Here is a 21,383-nt window from a genome sequence, read left to right as displayed (position 1 = left end):
ATTTACACCGTTCACCGTACAGGATAATTAACAATATATTTTGATAGTTCAGTTTTTTACGCACACGGCAATACCAAATATGTTTATTAAAAAAAAAAAAAAAGCTTTTTTGGCGGTAAAATGGGCAAAACTGATGATTAACATTTTTATTGGGGGAGGGGATTTTTCACATTTTTGTAACTTTTTTTTCTTTGAAATTTTTTTACTTTTTTTTTACACTTTAATAGTCCCCATAGGGGACTATTTATAGCAATCATTTGATTGCTAATACTGTTCATTGCTATGCATAGAGCATAGCACTGATCAGTATTATCGGTCATCTTCTGCTCTGGCCTGCTCGATCTCAGACCAGAGCAAAAGACCCCTGGAGACGGACGGAGACAGGTGAGGGGACCTCCATCCGCCATTATGGATGATTGGATGCCCATTGCAGCGCTGTGGGCGATCCGATCATCCATTTAAAGTACCGCACTGCTGCAGATGCCGTGATATGTATTAATCACAGCATCTGAGGGGTTAATGGCGGACATCTGTGCGATCGTGTATGTCCACCATTACCGGCTGGTCCCTGGCTGCTGACAGCAGCTGGTCCCGTGCACGCGGTCATGGTGCGTTAAGTACCACAACACCATGATGTACATTTACATAAATTGTCGTTAAGGGGTTAAATAGGATATAGAAGAGAATTACCCTGATGGACTGATATTAATAATCAGCCCCTGCACATGTATAGATAGTATTTACATGGTTTCGATGTTAAGTCCGCATACAGTCTGTTATATTATAACAAAATCTCCCAGTGAGAACCCAGGGTTTAATACACTTCAAAAACAATTCCCTTCAGGGCATAAAGCCCCTCCGGGACTGACCCCTTTACTAGGGTCACCCCTTTAAAATATCACTTATTGATTTGCGCAAAAATTACCCCAATATTGTGCAAAAATATTTGTGTATTAAAAACACAACCAGGATATTGGAATCAGGTCCTATTTAGACCAATATTAATCTAGGAGTATTATTAGAGGATCATATCACTCTTATTCCTTGTTTCAATATATATTGTTTCCTTGGGTCATCTTATCTTCCCCTATGTCTGATCCTCTAATTCCTCCTTTGGTTCAGTATGAGCGCATCCCCGAGTATGATCAGTGAACGCGCGCATCCGCGCAAGATCATGCGATCGTACGCACGCGCAGGAGGAGGAATAAGCGAGCAAGGACTGCGGATCATGTGAGAGATTGATTAATCATATGACAGACAGCAAGTACCCACGTGGATATATAACAATAACAAATGGCACATGACAGATGACGTTGCAACCAGGGATTGGATCAACAAACAGGATGTGATCGTACCGAAAGTGATGAACAAGAAGTGACGGCACCAGAAGTGACACAAAAGTCTATAAAAAGAGGAGTGCACAAGGAAATCGCCATTAGCCTCATCACTCTTGAAAAAGCCAGTACGCTGGCGAAACATTGGGGAGGCTGGTGATTGTTTTAGAGAGAGACCTATATCTAGCGGCTAATCACTATGGATTCAATATAACACAGATATTCAATTCCGTATGATTAAGTGAAAAACACTGGATGTACTATACAGCACAAATAGAGGGGTAGAAGACCCCTGTCAGGGTCATATGCGTGACAAGTGAGGAGGGTGTGAGAACCCCCCCCCCCCCACAGGTGCTGCATAACGACAAGGAGGGAGTGAGAGACCCCCTGCAGTGCATAGTAATAGTGGATCACAATACATATTAGGGCACTAAGAGTATTTTAAAGTTAGCGCCTAATACAATAAAAGGTGCCACACTGTGGAAGCTTAAGTACAAAAGGAGGTCTTAAAACCCCTGGTAGAGTCATATACTTTTAGCACCACACGGAAGGAGTGAAAATTAATGCCTGCAAAAGTCACTCACCTCTAGTGTATCACATATGGTACCTAATTGGTGGGTGTGAGAGACCCCCCTCATAAATGTCTGTTAAGTGATACACTATATAACTAGTGTGCTATCACATAAGCATAAATCAACATTGTTTATAACAATGATATAGACAGCTATAAGAGTTTCTCTTATCATTTTAAAACACTATGGGGGAGATTTATCAAAACCTGTCCAGAGGAAAAGTTGCTGAGTTGCCCATAGCAACCAGATCGCTTCTTTCATTTTTAAGAGGCCTTTTCAGAAATGAAAGAAGGGATTTGATTGGTTGCTATGGGCAACTGGGCTACATTTCCTCTGCACAGGTTTTGATAAATCTCCCCCTATATGTTTCTTGATTTTCACGTTTTTAGAGCATATCAATAAAGTATTGTTTTAATTGGACCTTACATATAGGACCTCCTTCCCCTAGGGTGGATTATCCTCTCAAAAGGTTATTGGTAATAGTATTATTGCCCTAGGACTCATAAGGGATTTGTCAGGTGTGGGGTTTCGTGACTTCAAGGCCCCGCCCCCTTGTGATGTCACATCCCCCCGCCTCAATGCAAGTCAATGGGAGGGGTCGTGGCGGCCATCACGCCCCCCTCCCATAGGCTTGCATTGAGGGGGCAGGGCCGTGACTTCACAATACCCTGTCCCCTGTATCGCCCGTCGTTAGCCACGGAGCAAACATAGCTCCAGGCTGCCGATGTACAGGGGTGTCGCAGGAGAGATCGCGAGGGTCCCCAGCGGCGGGACCCGTGCAAACAGACATCTTATCCCCTATCCTTTGGATAGGGGATAAGATGTCTAGGGGCAGAGTACCCCTTTAATTTAATAAAATAAAAAAAATAAAAAATATGGACAAGCCTTTTAATTCTGTGTATCTGTTGGAACTGGCATGGCTGAAAATAAGCATTCACAAAGTCATATGCAGAATTAACCTCTGTATAGCATCTCTACAAAGAAGTACTTTCAAGATATCAGCATATATACGGTACTATGTAATTGTTCCCTGTATTTTCAGTTACTCCACAATCCTACTCAAGCTCTTGTCCATAATGCAAAGAGTAAAGAACTGGTTTATCACACAATTGGATTCACTTAACCTACAGAAAGAAAATTATCCACTTTGTTTCCCAATCTAAGCCAATATGAGCTGTATAGCTGTAAACTAATTTTTTCCCTACATATTCGATTGAATGGCATAGCCGTTTCTGTACAATCAGTGCAGCAGTAATGTAATTACACTACAAAATTGCTGTGGGGACTACAAGACAGCTCAGTTGCTTGTCCTAACAAACTAAATGAGAGCATTACGGAGCGTGGCTGGGGAAGAACAGTTCATTCTAGGTAAAAGCTGGCATGGTATCTGTTATTTCCATCTGTACTGCCGTTAAACGGGAGCCCTTTCACAGATGCAGATATTTCCGTACGGGAAGGCCGCACATTCTGCACAGATGATATTATGTTTCACATTATATTTTATTTCTCATAAGACCATGTTTCCTTAAAAGAAGAGTTCTTCAAGAAAAGATGGGGTGCATGTTCCATATCAATTTGTTTAGCTGGCTGGCTTTCCATAACCAGAAATAAAAATGATCTGCTGTGGACTAACAATAAATATAATATACCTTTTGCTGCAGAGGATATAATAAAGCTTTGTAGCTGGTAATGTCTGAAATGTCTTGATTTATTTTTGTATGTTTAGCACTGCCTTACAAGAATTAGGAGAAGATCAGGTCTGTTACATGCTAAACACACTAATCTACTGACACAAGGCTAGAACATATTACTCTGGGCTTTGAAGCCAAATAAACCACATTGCGCATCATGTCTCATCAGATCCTATGAGACATTTTACAGCTGTTGGCTCACTTTGCAGCAGATGCTTTGCTTTCTGACCTTTTTGCAGCACTGTCCTGTATATCACATTATGTACCATGCCAGGTTTGCCATACTGCCAGGACATATTGCATTCCTGCTGTTGCTGCCTGCAGTTTCCCAGACGTATTGATAATGAAACTGATGTAACTATTCACATTGAGGGTGCATTCTGAAAAAAATTTCTATATCTGGTGACCTTAATGTATAATAAAGCTGTTGGAGATTTATGTCAGTCCAGTCTGCTTTACTAAAATGTGAATTTAGCAAACAGAAACCAAGAATACAAAGCTGGGCTAATGTTTATTTGTGCAGATGAGAATGGTAAGAAGATTTAAAGGGGTACTCCGGCACTAAACATCTTATCCTCTATCAAAGGGATAGGGGATAAGATGTTAGATCGCGGGTATTCCGCCGCTGGTGACCCCTTGCAATCTCTCCTGCAGCACCCCCGTTATTTAGCTGCACAAAGTGAGGATCGCTCTGTGGCTGATGATGGACGGTACGGGGGACGGAGTATCGTGATGTCACGGCTCTGCCCTCTCATGATGTCACGCCCCACCCCCTCGATGCAAGTTTATGGGAGGGGCGTGATAGGGGAGAAGATGTTTAGCGCTGGAGAACATCTTTAAGTATTTTTCACATATTGAAGATATAAGAGGCAATGTTTCAGTGCATATCCTTCACTATATAATTTCTATACAGTTTACTTGTCTAAACATTTCCCACGCAATGATGGCTAGCTACAGTGTTTTACTTAGGTGTAAGTAAGGCATATTGAGTTGGCTGTACAGATTTCTCAACAGATACATGAACAATATTTATGCACAGACTATAGAATCATTGGGGCTGCTGTCCATAGTAAATGGAAACCAACTAAAACACTAGACAGTGGAACTTACACAATGGCATACAATGCTAAAAGAAAAATCCATCAAAAATTAGAGCTTGCATTTGTTTTATTAGTTGTTCGTATAGCAATGGATTTGTTGTGTGTCCTGGAAGTCATAAGCTATGGTAAGATATTGGCCCAGATTTATCAAACTGTGTGAGAGAAAAAATGGAGGGATTTTCCTACAGCGACCAATCACAGCTCAGCTAATGAGCTCTGGTAAAGTGAAAGCTGAGCTGTGATTGGTTGCTGTGGGAAAATCCCTCCATTTTTTCTCTCACACAGTTTGATAAATCTGGGCCATTGTCAGTATTAGCACTTATATCCTGAAAAAAACTTTCAAATAAAATGTCTGAAATGCATTCCTATAAGGAACTTATTACCTCAAGGTAGATAGGTAAGAGTGTCCTCTTGTCATATGGTTAGGTAGTATACTGTATATCTGTATAACTTTGCCTTAACTATACTAAATAGCATATTCAACTAAACTACACTCATTTTTGACTACAACTGCAGAGTCTACTTACTAGTGTGTGATGTCCCATTGAATGGGTTATCCAATTATCCAAAGATAAAAAGTTATCACCTATATGAGTGCTGTACTAAATCTTTCACAGTAGGCAAGCAGATATATGTTGCTAATAGTGTTGAGTGGCATAGGCCATATTAGAATTTGCGATATTTCGCGAATATATGGACGAATATTCGTCATATATTCGCAAAATTCATATATTCGTAATATTTGCGTTTTATTTTGCATACGCGAAAATTCACGTATGCGAAAATTTGCATATACGAAAATTAGCATATATAAAAATTAGCATAAGCGAAAATCCGCATATGCGAAAATTAGCATATGCTAATTATCGCATATGCAAGAATTCGCACGCCAGTCTCACACAGTAGTATTACAGCCTTCTTTACACCACACAAGCTGGAAGCAGAGAGGGGTGATCACTGTGATGTGTACTGTGGAAGAAAAAAAACGAATATTCGTAATTACGAATATATAGTGCTATATTCGCAAATATTCGTGAGCAACACTAGTTGCTAACACAAAGACACAAAAAAAGTCCCATATATGCTATAAAACTTCCTGTCAGAGACAGTGATATAAAGATTTTGTGGGTTTTATACAAGAAAAAAAAATTATTTGTAAGCATATAAACCATAAAAAAAAACCTGCAGAAACTCAGCTACCCAGCCAGGATATGACTCAAAATTGATATCAAGAGCATAGTGATGGGACAATGGTAGCTAGTTGAGGAAAGAGAGAGGGTGATACTTGTGAACATGTGAGGTTGAATTTGGGCTACAAACTATGGTTATGGGACAAATGAATTTGCTTGAGTATAAATGTTCAGAATGGTCTGGGACAAAAAGGTACCTGGAATGGAGGAAACACAGGAGAAGTCCTGCAGAGTAAAGTGATAGGCGGTAATGAGGGAGGAGTCACAGACTATTGACATGGAGTAAAGAGAGCAAGTAAGTTTTAATAGGACATCTGCAGCAAAAAAACACTAATACCCCTATCCACAGGATAAGGGATAAGTGTTTGACCGCAGGGGGTCAGACCGCCGGGACCCCCGCGATCTCCCAAACGGGGCCCCCAGCATTGCCGCTCTATGTGAGAGGCTAATGTGCACAGAGTCGACCTCTTTGAGGTCAACGGTACGCCCCCTCCCCATACAGTTCTATGGGAGAGATGGGGAGGCAGGAACGCTTCCTCCCGCCTCTCCCATAGAACTACATGGAGTAGGCATGTCCGCCACGACGTCACACTGTGGCCGGCACGCCTCCTGCACGTGAGAGATCAGAGATAAGTGTTTGATCGTGGGGGGTTCTAATGCTGAGACCCCCCCCACCATAAAACACTTATCCCCTATCCTGTGGATAGAGGATAAGTTGTTTTTGCTGCAGATGTCCTTTAAGACAGTGAGTATAGTGAATATTTATGATACTTAAAGGGGTACTGGAAAACTTTTTTTTTTAAATCAACTGGTGCCAGAAAGTTAAACAGATTTGTAAATAACTACTTTAAAAAAATCTTACTACTTCCAGTACTTATCAGCTGCTGTATACTAGAGGAAGTTCTTTTCTTTTTGAAATTATTTTCTGTCTTACCACAGTGCTCTCTGCTGACATCTCTGTCCATGTCAGGAACTGTCCAGAGCAGGAGAGGTTTGTTAAGGGGATTTGTTTCTGCTCTGGACAGTTCATGACATAGAAAGAGGTGTCAGCGGAGAGCACTGTGGTCATACAGAAAATAAATCCAAAAAGAACTTTCTCTGGAGCATACAGCAGCTGCTAAGTACTGAAAGGATTAAGATTTTTATATAGAAGTCATTTAAAAATCTGTAAAAATTCCTGGCACCAGTTGATTTAAAAAAAATGTTTTTCCACCAGAGTACCACTTTAACCTGTTGGGGATGGAGGGCGTACCTGTACGCCCTCCACCCACTCCCTGTCTATAACGCGGGGCCATGACATCATAGCAGGTCGGGCCCAGCAACTAGCAATGGCCGGGACCCGTGGCTAATAGCATGCGGCACTGATTGCAGTGCCGCACACTATTAACCCTTTAGACGCGGTGTTCAAAGTTGAATGCCATATCTAAAGTGAAAGTACACTCAGGCCGCTTAGCTCAGGGGGCTGTCCGGGATCGCCGATGCAAAATCGCGTCATTCCGAACAGCTGTAGGACAGCAGGAGGGTCCCCTACCTTCCTCCTGGCTGTCCGATCGCCAAATGACTGCTCAGTGCCTGAGATCCAGGCATGAGAAGTCAAGCGGCAGAATAATTGATCAATGGTTTCCTATGATAAACCATTGATTAATGTAAAAGATCAGTGTGTACAGTGTTATAACCCCCTATGGAAGCTATAACATTGCAAAAAAAAAAAAAAAGTTAAAAAAAAAGTGAAGATAATTTAACCCCTTCCCTAATAAAGTTTGAATCACCACCCCTTTCCCATAAAAAAAAGTGTAAATAAAAATAAACATATGTGACATCGCCACGTGCGGAAATGTCCAAATTATAAAAATATATGCGCAAAAAAATTCTAAAGTCCAAAATAGCGTATTTTTGGTCACTTTTTATATAATGAAAAAATTAATAAAAAGTGATCAAAAAGTCAGATCAGTACATGGTACCGCTAAAAACTTCAGATCTTGGTGCAAAATATGAGCCCTCATACAGTCCTGTATGCGGAAAAATTAAAAAAGTTATAGGGGTCAGAAGATGATAATTTTAAACGTATACATTTTCCTGCATGTAGTTATGATTTTTTCCAGAAGTACGACAAAATCAAACCTACATAAGTAGGATATGATTTTAATCGCATTTTGTCAAGTTACAAAATGGTGTTTTTTCTTCAATTTTGCCGCACAATGATTTTTTTTTCCATTTTGCCATAGATTTTTGGGTAAAATGACTGATGTCATTACAAAGTAGAATTGGTGGCTCAAAAAATAAGCCATCATATGGTTTTTTAGGTGCTAAATTGAAAGGGTTATGATTTTTAAAAGGCAAGGAGGAAAAAACGAAGATGCAAAAATGGAAAAACTCTTCGTCCCCAAGAGGTTAAGCAATGTTAAGAGTTTTTTTTTGTAGACTAGCAACATTTTTAATAAATTCTTCACAACCCAAGACAGATAACTAGTTTAATGAGAAGGTGCAGGTATAAGTATAACCCCCACACTAAAAGATAAAAGCTGGCTGCTGCTTTCATGATGGGGTAAAGTGGAGCCAGTAGTGGAATGCCAATTAGGAATGAGTTACAGTAGTCAAAGTGAGAATGATTAGGGCCTGGATTAGGGTTTAAGCACTGTAAGTAGTGAGGTAAAGAAAGATACCAGAGATGTTTTAATGTTAATACAGACAGGATTAGCCCATGAATTAAATATGCATTATTTGCTTTAAGGGGCCTATGGAATTTACCTTCTCTGCTTACATGTGCTGTTTAATAGCTGTACAAAACTAAAAGAAGAGGAGGATAATCTAGCCTTTCCTTTTACACAATTTATTGTAGTCAAAAAATTAGACTAAAGCCTGGTTAACAAATTGTACTTTAAAAAATGAGATGTTAATATGAATAAAAATCCAGAGTGATTTGCTAAGATGTCTAATCAGATATAACCAGATAAAATGTACTTGATCCATTGTTTAATCTCTGAGGTGTTCAAAGTAACCTGTTAAGAATTTTATTTTGGCTAGCTCTTGTGTAGAAAGGATATATTCAATACATTCATAGTTTGGGTTTTTTAAAAGCACTAATGCTCTTTCATTTATAGATGTTGTGTGACATATATGAAGCAGTACTTCTATACTTTTTCTAATGATCGGCCAGATTTACAGTGACTTGCGTTGTGATTTTTTTTTTAGGAGGCAGAACACAAGCACTCACAGTGTAATGAAATGCCAAGCACACGACTAACATGATTTGGATATGCAATACCAAAACAGTTTTTACATTTTTATCAGCTTGTTGACCTTTCTAAGACTGTGTAAAAAGGGCTAAATATATAAGACCTGACCGTGAAACATAAAAAATTAGTATGAAACCAGTGTGAACTACAAGACTAATGACTGCACATAAAACTACATACAGACCAAAAATTTAATCTCTGTCCAATTACACACTTTGAATAACCAAAACATTAGAAAACAAAAAGTCTTAAGGGAAAAATTTGCTTTCATAAAGTATCTTTGTTCCAAAACAGACACATCTTCAGCCATCTGTGTATTCACAGAATAGAGATATTGTGTAAATCGCAGATCAGTTTAGTGGATACAACTGAATATGCACAGCATATGGACAACTGTTAACTTGAACCAATGGTAATTTTTGGAAAGGTCATATATTGTTCGTGAATTTTACACACAAAGATTTTATAAAACATTTGCAACACTGTTTAGTTGGAATATATATTTAAAATTCTCACTAACTCAGCAAATATTTCTGAAGGAAGCTGGCCATAATAGGGATGCACTTCAGGTCTGTATTACAGCTGAAAAACATGGCAGTATGGTTCTACTGAAGGTGACTTATAGGGGGAGAGTTAACAATCAGCCAAAAACCCTAATTGTCTGTTTTTTCCCATAACAACCAATCACAGCTCAACTTTCATATCTTAACGAGCTCTTGTAAAGTGAAAGTTGAGCTGTGATTGGTTGCTGTAGGAAAAACCAGACAATTAGGGTTTCAGGCTGACTGATAAATATGGGCCATAGTCTCCATAAGAGTTGAATAGTTTGATTCAGAGGTATTACATGGCCATAGTACAGACCCAAATACAAATATTTGTTTTTTACAGACTTTATAATGTTACTTTTTGGTTAAAGGGGTTATCCAGGAATAGAAAAACACAGATACTTTCTTTCAAAAACAGCTCCCCGTCTGTCTCCATGTTGGGTGTGGTTCTGCAGCTCAGTTCCATTGAAGTGAAGTGTTTTTCTATTCCTGGATAACCCCTTTAATCAAGGTTATTGAGAATAAATAAGAGATTGAGAGGACAACTCCACAATAGATAAGGAAAACTCATGTTTTCCCTAAGAACGTCTTTGGATGATTTCTAGAAGATAAGACTTTTTTTTCAAAGATTTTTTAATGGAAATTACTGACTGCATTGGAGAAATTACTTTCCCAGTTTATTACCTACAGATATAATTTGTCTAATTATCAATTTCTATTACCTGGCTTGTTTGCGGGCTGGACGGGTCATAAGAAGGAACATAGTTCTTCAGGGCATCCTGAGGGTTCAGGTGTGGAGGATATCGAATTGTTGGATGAGAAAAGTAGGAGCTAGGGGCCGGAGGAAGAATAGCTTGGGTTGAAAACGGTAGAGGGGAAGGTGAAGTCCTGGTTGAGATGACTGTAAATACAGAAAAAGAAAAGAAATTTGACGGTATGTTAGTATTTTGTTTTTTTGTTTAAAGTGTTGAGAGAGTCTGGCCCACCTGAACTTGTGAAAACACTCCCCCAAACACTTGCAATCCATCTTCTAAACAGAACTTGATTATTTTCCCGGCTGTACTAGCAATTCAAATGAAGCCCAAATACCAGACATCCCTTGAGAGCTAACAGCCAAAGTTTCCCAGATCAAGCTGCTCAAAGTCTTGTTTAGCTTTCAGGAATTACACCATTCTCTGATTTAGCATTGCTTGAAATAAAAGCATTATTCCCAGAAAGAAAACATTTTTCACTGGTTAAGTATTTTCTCCAGAGTCTTTAAATATAACAAACCCTACATTTTTGTGTTCCTTAACATCACACTGGGAAATAAGTCATCATCAACTCTTAATGACTTTTGGCTGCAATGGACCACTACATACCTGTAAGACTTATGGGAAGATAGCTCATTTTGTAAGTTTGCTTACAAAGTGAACCATCAGGTTTTTTTTTCAAGAGCATACAAAGATGAAGGGAATCAGTCCCTAAATTATATAAAAATAGCTTGAACCCTAGTTTTCCCAGACCTCCCAATACCATCTACATCACTAACACTCATTTATTATCAAGAACTGAATTATCTATTTACAAAGAGCAGTCTATTTTCATCGTACAGATAGGGCAACTGTTTTTTGCGACATCAATATTTATTTAATTAATTTTGTTGCAACATTTTTTCAGAGAAATGAACAGGACTCGCTGGCAGATTGTGTTTTATTAAAAGAGAATCAATAGAGGGAAGAATGAAACAAATAGTATTCTAATCAAACCAAACATTTGTTCTGATCCCTTCTAAGCATATAAGTTGATTTGCTTTGCCTGATAACAATGATTTCCATATTTCAGCTTCACTGCCATCTTCAAGACAGCACTATGTTAATGTCTTCATCTCAGGGCTTGATAATAGTGTGAAGCTGTCACTCAGCAGTAGGCTCAGCATCTGTGATACTCAGCTGAAAAGAAGATCACTACATGAAGCTTTGCCTAGGCTCTGATGTTAGAATCTTCATTCTTGCCCTCATTCATATGAATCCATAGAAATATTATCTACTAATATATCAATACTATGCAAAAGTAGTATGATGATAGTGAAATATATGTTGTGCTCTATTTTTTTAAACATTAAATAGATATTCTGAGGAGTATTTATAATTATATAAACAGGAAAAACACTATACTTACCTTCCACCATTCCCCAACGCCACCATTCACAAAGCACAAGTCCGACTGTGCAGAGATTCTAGGGTCGGGGTTAGCACAGGTAATTGCTCAATGTCCTGTCTTAGCCACTGACTGGCAGAGCCGGCAATTCCTACATCCCGAACCCAGATTCAACTGAGCATTGGGACTTGAGCTTCATGATAATCGTGGTGGCAGGGTAATAAAGAAGGAATAAAGAATTATATATATATTTTTTTTTCAATTTAGCAGAATCCTGAGCACAGTTATAAATACTCCCCAGAATAAAACTGCAAATATATATATATATATATATATATATATATATTAGTAAAAAGATCAAACACTGCACGTATAAGTGTTTTTACTTGACTTTTTCTGTAATTAGAAAGCATGTCTAGGTAAACAAAAGGTGGTAGTCTTTGTAAAGTTAAGAAGCCCTGTTCTTCTATCCAAACTTAACCAAAAAATGCAACTCCCAAATAATATACAATCCTAGGATTATTCATATTTTCATCACACCTGCTGTATGTTAAAATCATCTCACAAATAATGCTAGATTTAGGGGAATACTGTAGTGACTCTTAAGTGAACGGAGCAATGCCCTTGGCAGGTTCTAGAGATAATCACTGAACACAGGTGAACGCCCCAAGTTACAAGTGAATGTGATATCCGTTGGTTAGCCAAATTTCCATTTGGCTCAGAGCCTTGAAAGGAAAATGAAGTTAACTTAATGAAGTAAACTGAGCAAAGATATTCCCATACTCATTAAACAAAAACATATGTGTAACTTAATTTCCCCCACTGTACCTGAAATAACTCCAGTTAATGTAAAGCATGCTGCATTGACCTCAAGAAAGTGATAGCAATTCACATAATAATATTTTAGACTGCATGTGCATCACAGTAGATGGACTAAATGGTGAAATAAGGCCTCTCACTAAAAACATGCATACAAAATGATGAAATGTATAATGCCTAAAGGAAACGTGTCATTAGAAATGTACCTATTGTTTAAATCAAGTTTTCACACTAAACAGAATGTTTCTAAGCTTAACAATAATCTGACACTTTCTGTTCTGAAGATATTGCTTTTCAGCAGTGTCCTCCTTACCATCACAGAAAGAATTATAGTTAAAGGTCACACCAATATATAGATAAGATGGAATTGCACCATTCACAATAGCTGATCGACAGAACTCACTTCCTCCCCTGTCTAATCCTCATGTCAAGAGAACTTTCCAATGAAGTCAATAGGGTCAGTTATAGTCTATTCTGTAGGACTTTCTGTAAAGCATATCTATAAATGTTGTTAACAAACAGCTTAGGCAAGATGGCTGTCCCAACAATGTACAAAAAATGAAATAAAATATGACAAACAAAAAATAGAAACAGATTAGAAAAAAAGAACATCTTTCAGTATCTGGCTCTAAAATGTTAAAAATAAATCTGTGAGATATATTCATTTTAAGAAAGTGGACTGTTATATTAAAAACCACTAAATGTAACAAACATCTTATAAGTAACTGCTACTGAACCACAAAAACAAAATGATCTTCAAGTCTGTGAAATTCCATTCCTTTAAAATGTGAATTAAATTGTTAATAGACAGTGTAGAAGAGGATGCCCTAGATGCCCTTACAATAAGTATGACGAGCTATAATCATTATAACTGACCCACTATTCCCAGTCTTGCTCTGGGTTTACTCACTGCAAAAGACAACCTAACAACACAATACCACTACTTCACTGCCATTTATAAAAGTTCTATCCTATCTATGTATGAATCTTAGCTTCAGTATTTTAGGGTTATGTATTAAAAATGTTCTAGCTGTAAACATAGCATGGGTAGGGAAATCTAAACTAGATGAAGGTATTGTTGCCCTTACCACTATGTCCTACTCCTGGAATCCCCGGATGATGATGCTGGGGAAAAGTGCTGAGTCTCGAAGAATCCTGTGGAGATGTTGGACTAAACAATGGCTTTTCAGGCTTCTTCATTGTTGGGGAGGACATATCTGTTTAAAGTAATACAACAAGGTGTCAGGATCCAAGCAGGTAAGGGGAGGGTATCAGTCATGATCAGACTTTTTTTGTATTCTTATGGCTAATATTATTCTTAAAGAGTTGGTTTTCAAACAACACAGTCCTAAGTACACATACTTCTAGTCACATCAATGTGCCCTTCTTAGTTCAGTTATCAGGCTTCAACGTGACAGGCAGACAAGCACAAATGAATGGCCTCTAGATGAGGAGTTCAATAACAGTTTGCTTGTCTTCAGCCTATTAAACCAAAATCACATTCCTTTCATACCAGACAGGCATATCATTAAAGTAATTTGTGTATCCATTATTTCTCAGATACCCTGAATTGCACTAAATTTTCAGGAACAATTCACATTTTATCAGCCAAAAAACTCTTTAAAGAAGCATTTCAGCATATTTTTTTGCTTATATTGTGCTGCATAGGCTTTAATTGGAGAAGATGTAGATGTTTTTGTGTCAAATTTAGAGGTTCAGGCACATGTTTTACTATATTCTTGATGCCGCTCAATCACTGAAATTATTTCCTAATGCTTCCTACATTTCCCATGAATGTTCTAGCTATGCAGACAAAAAGGGTGTGGAGTTTGATCACTGTACCTGGCCATCTAATGAGGCTGCTGGTGCTGGTTTTCACTCAGGTTAACTCATTAGACTCATAAGTGGGTTGAGGTAAGTTCTCATTATGTGCAGTTTTGTAGCATTTCCTTATCCAAAGTACATTTTTTAAGAAAATAATGCCATGAGGCGAAAGTTATGTTATCTATTATCACCATGAGGTGATTTATGAAGATTTGGTGTCTTTAGGCTATATTTGCACGTTGAATCTTTTCTGCATCTTTAACACATTTTAACTGCATTATGGCTGGTTTTGCAGATTTTATTTTCAAAATCACAGTAAAAATTTATATTTTTTGTTTTGCACAAATTGTGGTACATAGCACAATTCTTGCTGGAATTTTAGGAAAATCACAGAAAAACAAAAAGTCTGCAAGAAGCGCAATGTGTGAACACAGCCACAGGGGAGGTGTATAACTTCTATGTAGCCTGATCCTACAGAGAGAGCAGCGGTATACATATACAGCTGGGAGGGGTTTGAGAGCCAGCAGGAACAATCTAACAGGTGTTGATGTAAACCAGTAGTTCACAGTCAGCAGACCCAGGACTTACTACTTTCTCTGACACATTCATAACAGATGATGCTGTAATGCCGGATATGGGCAGTGATGGTGCCGGATATGGGCAAAAATGCTCAAACCCTGGAGAGCTTCTTTAATTACTATGTGACACTGTTGACAAGCTAATAAAACTGGTTTTCTTTATCTTTTCCATTAAAAGACAACAGTATAATGTGACTTTAGTGTTTTACCTCCAGTTACAGTAAATGTAAAAGCATGGAGCCAAATTTAACTCATCAAGTCAAAATACCAATATAAAGAAAATCACATAATCAAGACAAAGGGTGACAGACATTTGCATGTTATAAAAGGGTAGAAATAAAGCAAACATACAAGTCATGTAATGATATGCATAGTGACACAGAGGCACAATTGGTTTTGTTGCAAGGCACTTAAAAACACAAAGCCCTCATGCAAGGACTGTAGCAGTGAAGAGCTCCAACATAATGAAGTCTTTGTATTTAGCACTGTCTGAATTCCCATCAGGTCCTGAGTTCTGCAAACTGCCCATCCAAATAGTTGGTTCTCATCAGCTGGCACGTTGCTCAGAAAAGCCTCCGATATCAATGAGAACTCTCTTTATCTGCACCTTATTTTAGTCTACATGTAAAGGTGCTTCCAAAAGGACATGACAAAATAAACTTGTCTGATATTTGTAACAAAATAATGGCAGATTAGTATACTATAAAGTCCATCAAAGGTTCTATATAAGCACTAAAAAGTCTAGCTATAAACTGTACAGTATCCATAGTATTCCATGGAAAAGTTTAATTTCCATTGATATAAAAGATCGTATCAATTTATAAATTACACAGAACTTGTATGAGTGTCAATATAATTAAACAAAAAGAATGGGGGGAAAAAACAAATGGTTAAAGGGGTTTCCAAACAATGTAAGATCAGTGTACCACATACATGTCTGTAAAGGAGTAAGCGTGTTGCTGTTTTTTTTTTTTTTTTTAGGTAAAATGACATCACGGAAAACTCTCACCCCCCCATGGATCTGATCCCTTTTTTGGTTTTGTCTTTAAACTGTGAGCGCACACTTTCCCACAATCTTCCTTGCTTACACACAGTAGAGACTAACGAGCAATATGCAGTTGAACTAGCCATGCCTAAGTGGATGCAACAGGGCAAATATAGAAGACACATGGGGGATTATTAAGTGTGTAGATCTCTCTCAAACTATACATTTTTGGAAATGCTTGTACATTGGAAATATGTTTAATTTCAAGTAATGCATCAATTCAGACCAATCTGTCGTCATGGTAAAACCCCTTTACTTTTCCCATAAAAAGCCCACACCCATACATATTTCCCCATTTCTCAGACTCCAGTGATGAGCCCAGTTATTATATTAACAATGATGCACTTTACAAAGTAAATACATTTAAAGGAAAATATACTCTATTTCTAAGTCAATATCTTCTAGTGTTGGAACATTTCTGAATTGTACAATGGCATATGTTATTTGTCTTAGATAACTTTGTTTCTCTATGAATTTGTAGCTATTAACTAGAGTGGGAGATATTGTTCTAGCCAACACTAACTATAGTTATCAGAAGACTTGTTGATGACTGCGATGTGATTGCTTATTGCTTGACTGCGATGTGACTGCTTATTATGAACATCACTTATTTGTGTATTTTACCCCAACTCTAATAAATAGAATATAATTGGCCTTATTAAGTAATACACTAAGCATGCATCCTGTATGTATCTGAAATAAACTGTTAGAATCTGGAACTGGAGAAACTGTTCTTATACAAGGATGGTTAAACCTTACTTATGATGGTTATAGATTTTACAAACATAACATCAGATTGAGTGGTGGACTTACCAGCTGCACAGAAACCTATTCCAAAGTGACAACCAATATGGCTGCACTTCCTGTTGTCACTTTAAAAAAAATCGCTATGAAAAGTAAAAAAAATATGATGCCCAAACTTCTGAACTCATTCTAAGATGTTATTTACAGGTATGAGTCTTTGGGTGGAAACCCTCTTTAGCATAACAATGCACGGATGTTGCCTTCCATGTTCAAAATAAACAACATTCTGATTGTAACTAAGTTTTCATTACCTCTTCAATTACAGTATCATGTTGAGCCCTTTTGTTTAACATGATGAAAAGACATAATTTGCCTCTGTCCATTATGTGATTTTTATTTCAGTTTAATGATATATCTTCCCATGCAAGCAAATAAAATAAATGTCTATCATGAGGACAATAAGCCATGAAAACCAGAGCAACATACTTAAATGGTATTTTAGCTCTATGCAGGAAACTGAGTATTTTAATATCAGTGTGAGCACACAAAACATCCATTACCCTACAACAAGATACTTAAAAAATGAAGGGGCAAACTGAAAGTTTAAGCAAATATTTGCCTTAAGTGTTGTCAAACTTCTGCCGGTGTGTTGTCTTCTGTTGTTAAATCATTCAGCCATTATCGTATGCAGAAATGGACAAGTGTACTAATGTTCTATATACATTGCTTGTGAATGCCATATTGTGTACGTCTTGGGTAGTCATAAGACTGTCAGTAACAAAATCCATTCACAAAGCACAATTGCTCCATTCTGCTGTTCACAGGCTATCACAAAAGACAGAATTTATAAAAGATTGAGTTTCATTCTTAAACAAGAAGAAAGATGTCACAGTTAACTTGGACAATCCAGGAGAACTGTACTAAGTGTGACCTATTTAAAGAAGCCTACGAATAAGTTATCTGGCCTTAGTTGTTTGTTTAAGGAAATGTATCAACTATATATTATTCACAAATTAAAACAGATACTGAAACTGTTCTTGTCATTTCATCTCATAAGGTAAAATCAAAATATATGTAAAAGACATATTTTAGAGATGGTGTTAGAATTACCATATCTGTAACATATGAATATTTTAGGTTAGTGACAGTGCCTCTTTAAAGATATAATTTACTTTAGCCACATGGACTATGTGAACCTGTAGCATGGAGCTGACTCACTGACTTCAGTGGGAGTTTTCTAGACATGCTCTATGATCTGAGAGTGTGCAGGGAGGGGGATGAGTTGAGCTGTGTCAATCTGTTGCTGTAAATGGTGGATCCTATATGTTAGCTACAGAAAGCTGTTACTTTTCATCTTCATCCAAAGTAAAAACTGCAAGATGTCATAATTTTTTTAAACATAGTGACAAATAGAATCACTGAACATACTTTCATTGTACATGTAGTACTATAGCATGTCCCTAGTGAGCTGCACTGAGCCACAGTGCAGAAAAAGACAACTTGAGACTTATATACTCATAGGGTTTTGTTGCCAAGATCTAATGTTGTATCTGATATGAAGCAAGCAGAGCTTTATAAGATGAGATGTTGAAATTAAACGTACCCATCATGTAATCTCTCTGAGCCAACTAGCCGAAAGGCAAACTGGTTAATACTGCACACGCTCTTAAAAGCCCCACAATTATGATGTAAGTGGGCACAAAGGAAGCCACAAGCTTATATAGAATAATTATTTTTAAGAGCTGTATCACAACGGATACATATGTGTATGTGATCCTTTAGATCCACCTTTAGATCCACCTTATGACAGATCCAGCAAATGAGTATGGTTTCAGTAATGAACAGAAGCCACAATGCAATTGTAAACAGAGCTTTAAATGTACTATTGCCCTTTTCATCTGTCAAATTCTTACATGAGTACCTGACATGTTTTAACATGGTATTTTTTTTAACCCTTTAATGACCAGAGTATTTTGGGAGTTCTAGTGCATGCTTATTTAAAGGCTAGGACACATTTACCGTAGTTGTTAGACTGTTAGGCATTATTATTGTTTTTGCAACAGACTCAGATTTTTTTTTTCTCTTTTATATAAATAAGCTTTCCCGTTTTGGAATTATTAAAGTTGATCTGCCACCAACAAGGGCAATGTGTTGTGTAGACAGGTCTGCTGAGCAGATTGATCAGCTGCTGCATATCTAGCTGTATACACCGCGGCTATCAATCATTCGTAAGGGTGGTAGAGGGAGAAGACGAGAGTGCTATGATCCTGACTACACTGAACTCCATTGTAACACTTAAGTGCATTGTAACAAGTCTCATTGCTTAGTAAGCAAATGGTACTAAAGTTCTTTGCGGCATTTGGTCTAATAACCTTGTGGACCTGTTACTACAATATGTTTCTATACAATAAGATAGATTTAGGCATATGTGTATAGTTATATTATTGAATCTTAGCTTAAAAAGAGGTTTTCTTACCTTCTATTATAGCACAATTTGTTATTTCTTACAGTCGTGGGTCTTTTGAGTTCCCACAGTACTGACACCCTGTTTTTTTTTATATCTTTTATGATAATTAGAGAATGCTGCACATCCTGCTATATTACACAGTGTTGCCAACAGAGACTAGAAAGGCAAAAGTAGTAAAAAAAAATCTCATTCCTTTAGGTCCCAGACCTGTAATTGGACATACAGCTGTGTTTCAACTGCTAAAATGTTTAACGCAAGATTAAAGAAATTACATTAAGGTGGTCATTAAGGAGTTAAATGGATAAGTCTTGCGCTGTCTTTAAAATAAACTTAACTCTCCAAGTTCTCACCTTCCATTTTCATCTTAAGCCAACAACAGTCAGAAGCCCCGACTTCCTCCATTTTCCACTGCTTGTTTCTGGTTGACTGGCCTGTAAACGCTGTATGTGACGTTACAAAAAATGAATGGGGCTTAATGACTTTTTTCATATGACACTATATTGTAAAAAATGGTCAGATGTCTTCAAAACTGTCCTGCCTGATACTCAGAAATATTTCTAAGAATTATAATATTCCAAAATCTTATTACACCAGAGCTGAAGATATAGTGATGGTAAGTTGGTCAGGGTTGTAAGGGTCTATTAACACAGCGACTGCAGTAAATGTTTGGTGTATCTGACAGGAAATGTAAATGTCAGGGGTATTTTCAATGTAAATGGCAAAAGGATAAATAAAATGCCATGTGAACAGAGCCTTACACCATAATTGTTAAAGTTGGTGAGTGATTCCAATCTTTTTACATCCCTGCTGAACATGTCAGTGTTATACAGATACTTGGAAATAAATCATAACCTTATTGCCTTAGATATTTTGTGGATAGTTTTCAGACTACATCCTAACTCACTGAAAATTCAACAGGATTTTAGAGAGCTTTATCTGTCACTAACAATTTAAAATATAAAAACAGAAATTGTTCTTAAATAATATAATCATACTGGTAAAATACAATGCAAAACAAATCTATATACAGCAATATTGGTGTCATTGGATGCCTTGTGCTGTTCCCAAAAGACCATATAGTATACAACACAGTATGAAAACAGTAGCATCAGAACAAAACAATAGTCAAAATAAAGTAATTAGGGTAATAACAAACAGAAATATTCATACAGGTTAAAACTGTAAATTCAATTAAATATAATAACAAAGTAAGAACTGGCAACAACTTACGGCTGACAAACCAACAGTCAAGTTGTAGCCACATACCTTAGAATTCATAGTAAGAGTGTGTAGATATGATATATGAACATTATAGGGCAACCTCTACCTGCTTTGTTGGACAACCTCATCTCTTCCATTACTGGTTACCTGTACCTGAGTAATGTTAACAAACTAGTGCAAAATTATTTCTTGCTCTCTAAATTCATGCCACAAAAGATAATAAATCAGTGTTTTACACCAGCAGTAAAATAAATGTAGCCCATTTGGAGTTGAATATATTATATATTATACTTAGCTGGTGCAATGCATTTCAAATTTTTATTAGCTCCTTTAACTAGTTTGAAGTACACATTTGTGGCCATCCTTGGGTCATGTTTGTCTTAAGACCACATCAAAGTAAAGATGGCTTATGTAAATTGTGAAGAAATGGATCCCTTGACATGGAGCTGTATATGTAGACGAGGCAAAGGGAAACTGGTGTGAGGCCCTGCGTATGTATTGACAGCTTGCACAAATGGAATGCCAGATGCATATCTGTTTGACTCAGCCTGGGGCAACTCTGATGGACTCTGATGTGCTAAAACGCTGCAGGGGGAAAAGTGTGAGGGAACGTGTTTTACGGGAGCTCTTAATTAAACTGTTGTTCTCTTCCAAGAGGACCTTAGGAAACACTAATGAGACATGAGTTCGGGCAATATCCTCATCAAAGAGATAAAGAAAAGCCCCTCTTCCCCTGCCTCCAGCCATCAGCCATCCCCGGTAGCTCCCACGATGAACATCACATGGTCAGCCAAGTGCCTCTAGCCACCTGTTAGGGGGACTTCACGGCAGTCAACTGGTGATCTGGGGGCAAGTTCAAACATCCCTAGCAACACCTG

General features: G+C 37.6%; 1 protein-coding gene across 9 annotated transcripts in view; it reads right to left on the bottom strand.

The window, feature by feature from the left end:
- NFIB (nuclear factor I B) overlaps nucleotides 1-21,383 on the bottom strand; it is a 427,846-nt gene that overhangs the window by 46,471 nt on the left and 359,992 nt on the right. For 6 of the 9 annotated variants that reach the window (XM_056521247.1, XM_056521290.1, XM_056521271.1 and 3 more), the window contains exons 7-9: nucleotides 19,635-19,724; nucleotides 13,715-13,843; nucleotides 10,391-10,569 (exon numbers count right to left, since the gene is read on the bottom strand). In XM_056521247.1, coding sequence (XP_056377222.1) covers nucleotides 10,391-10,569; nucleotides 13,715-13,843; nucleotides 19,635-19,724 — 398 coding nt within the window. The remainder of the gene's footprint in view (nucleotides 1-10,390; nucleotides 10,570-13,714; nucleotides 13,844-19,634; nucleotides 19,725-21,383) is intronic. The other 3 variants (XM_056521279.1, XM_056521289.1, XM_056521296.1) reach the window with 2 other exon arrangements.

The sequence above is a fragment of the Hyla sarda genome, chromosome 1 (assembly GCF_029499605.1).
Source record: "Hyla sarda isolate aHylSar1 chromosome 1, aHylSar1.hap1, whole genome shotgun sequence".
Lineage (NCBI taxonomy): Eukaryota > Metazoa > Chordata > Amphibia > Anura > Hylidae > Hyla > Hyla sarda.
Note: the sequence above shows the minus strand (reverse complement) of the source record. Positions and strands in the feature narration are given on the sequence as shown.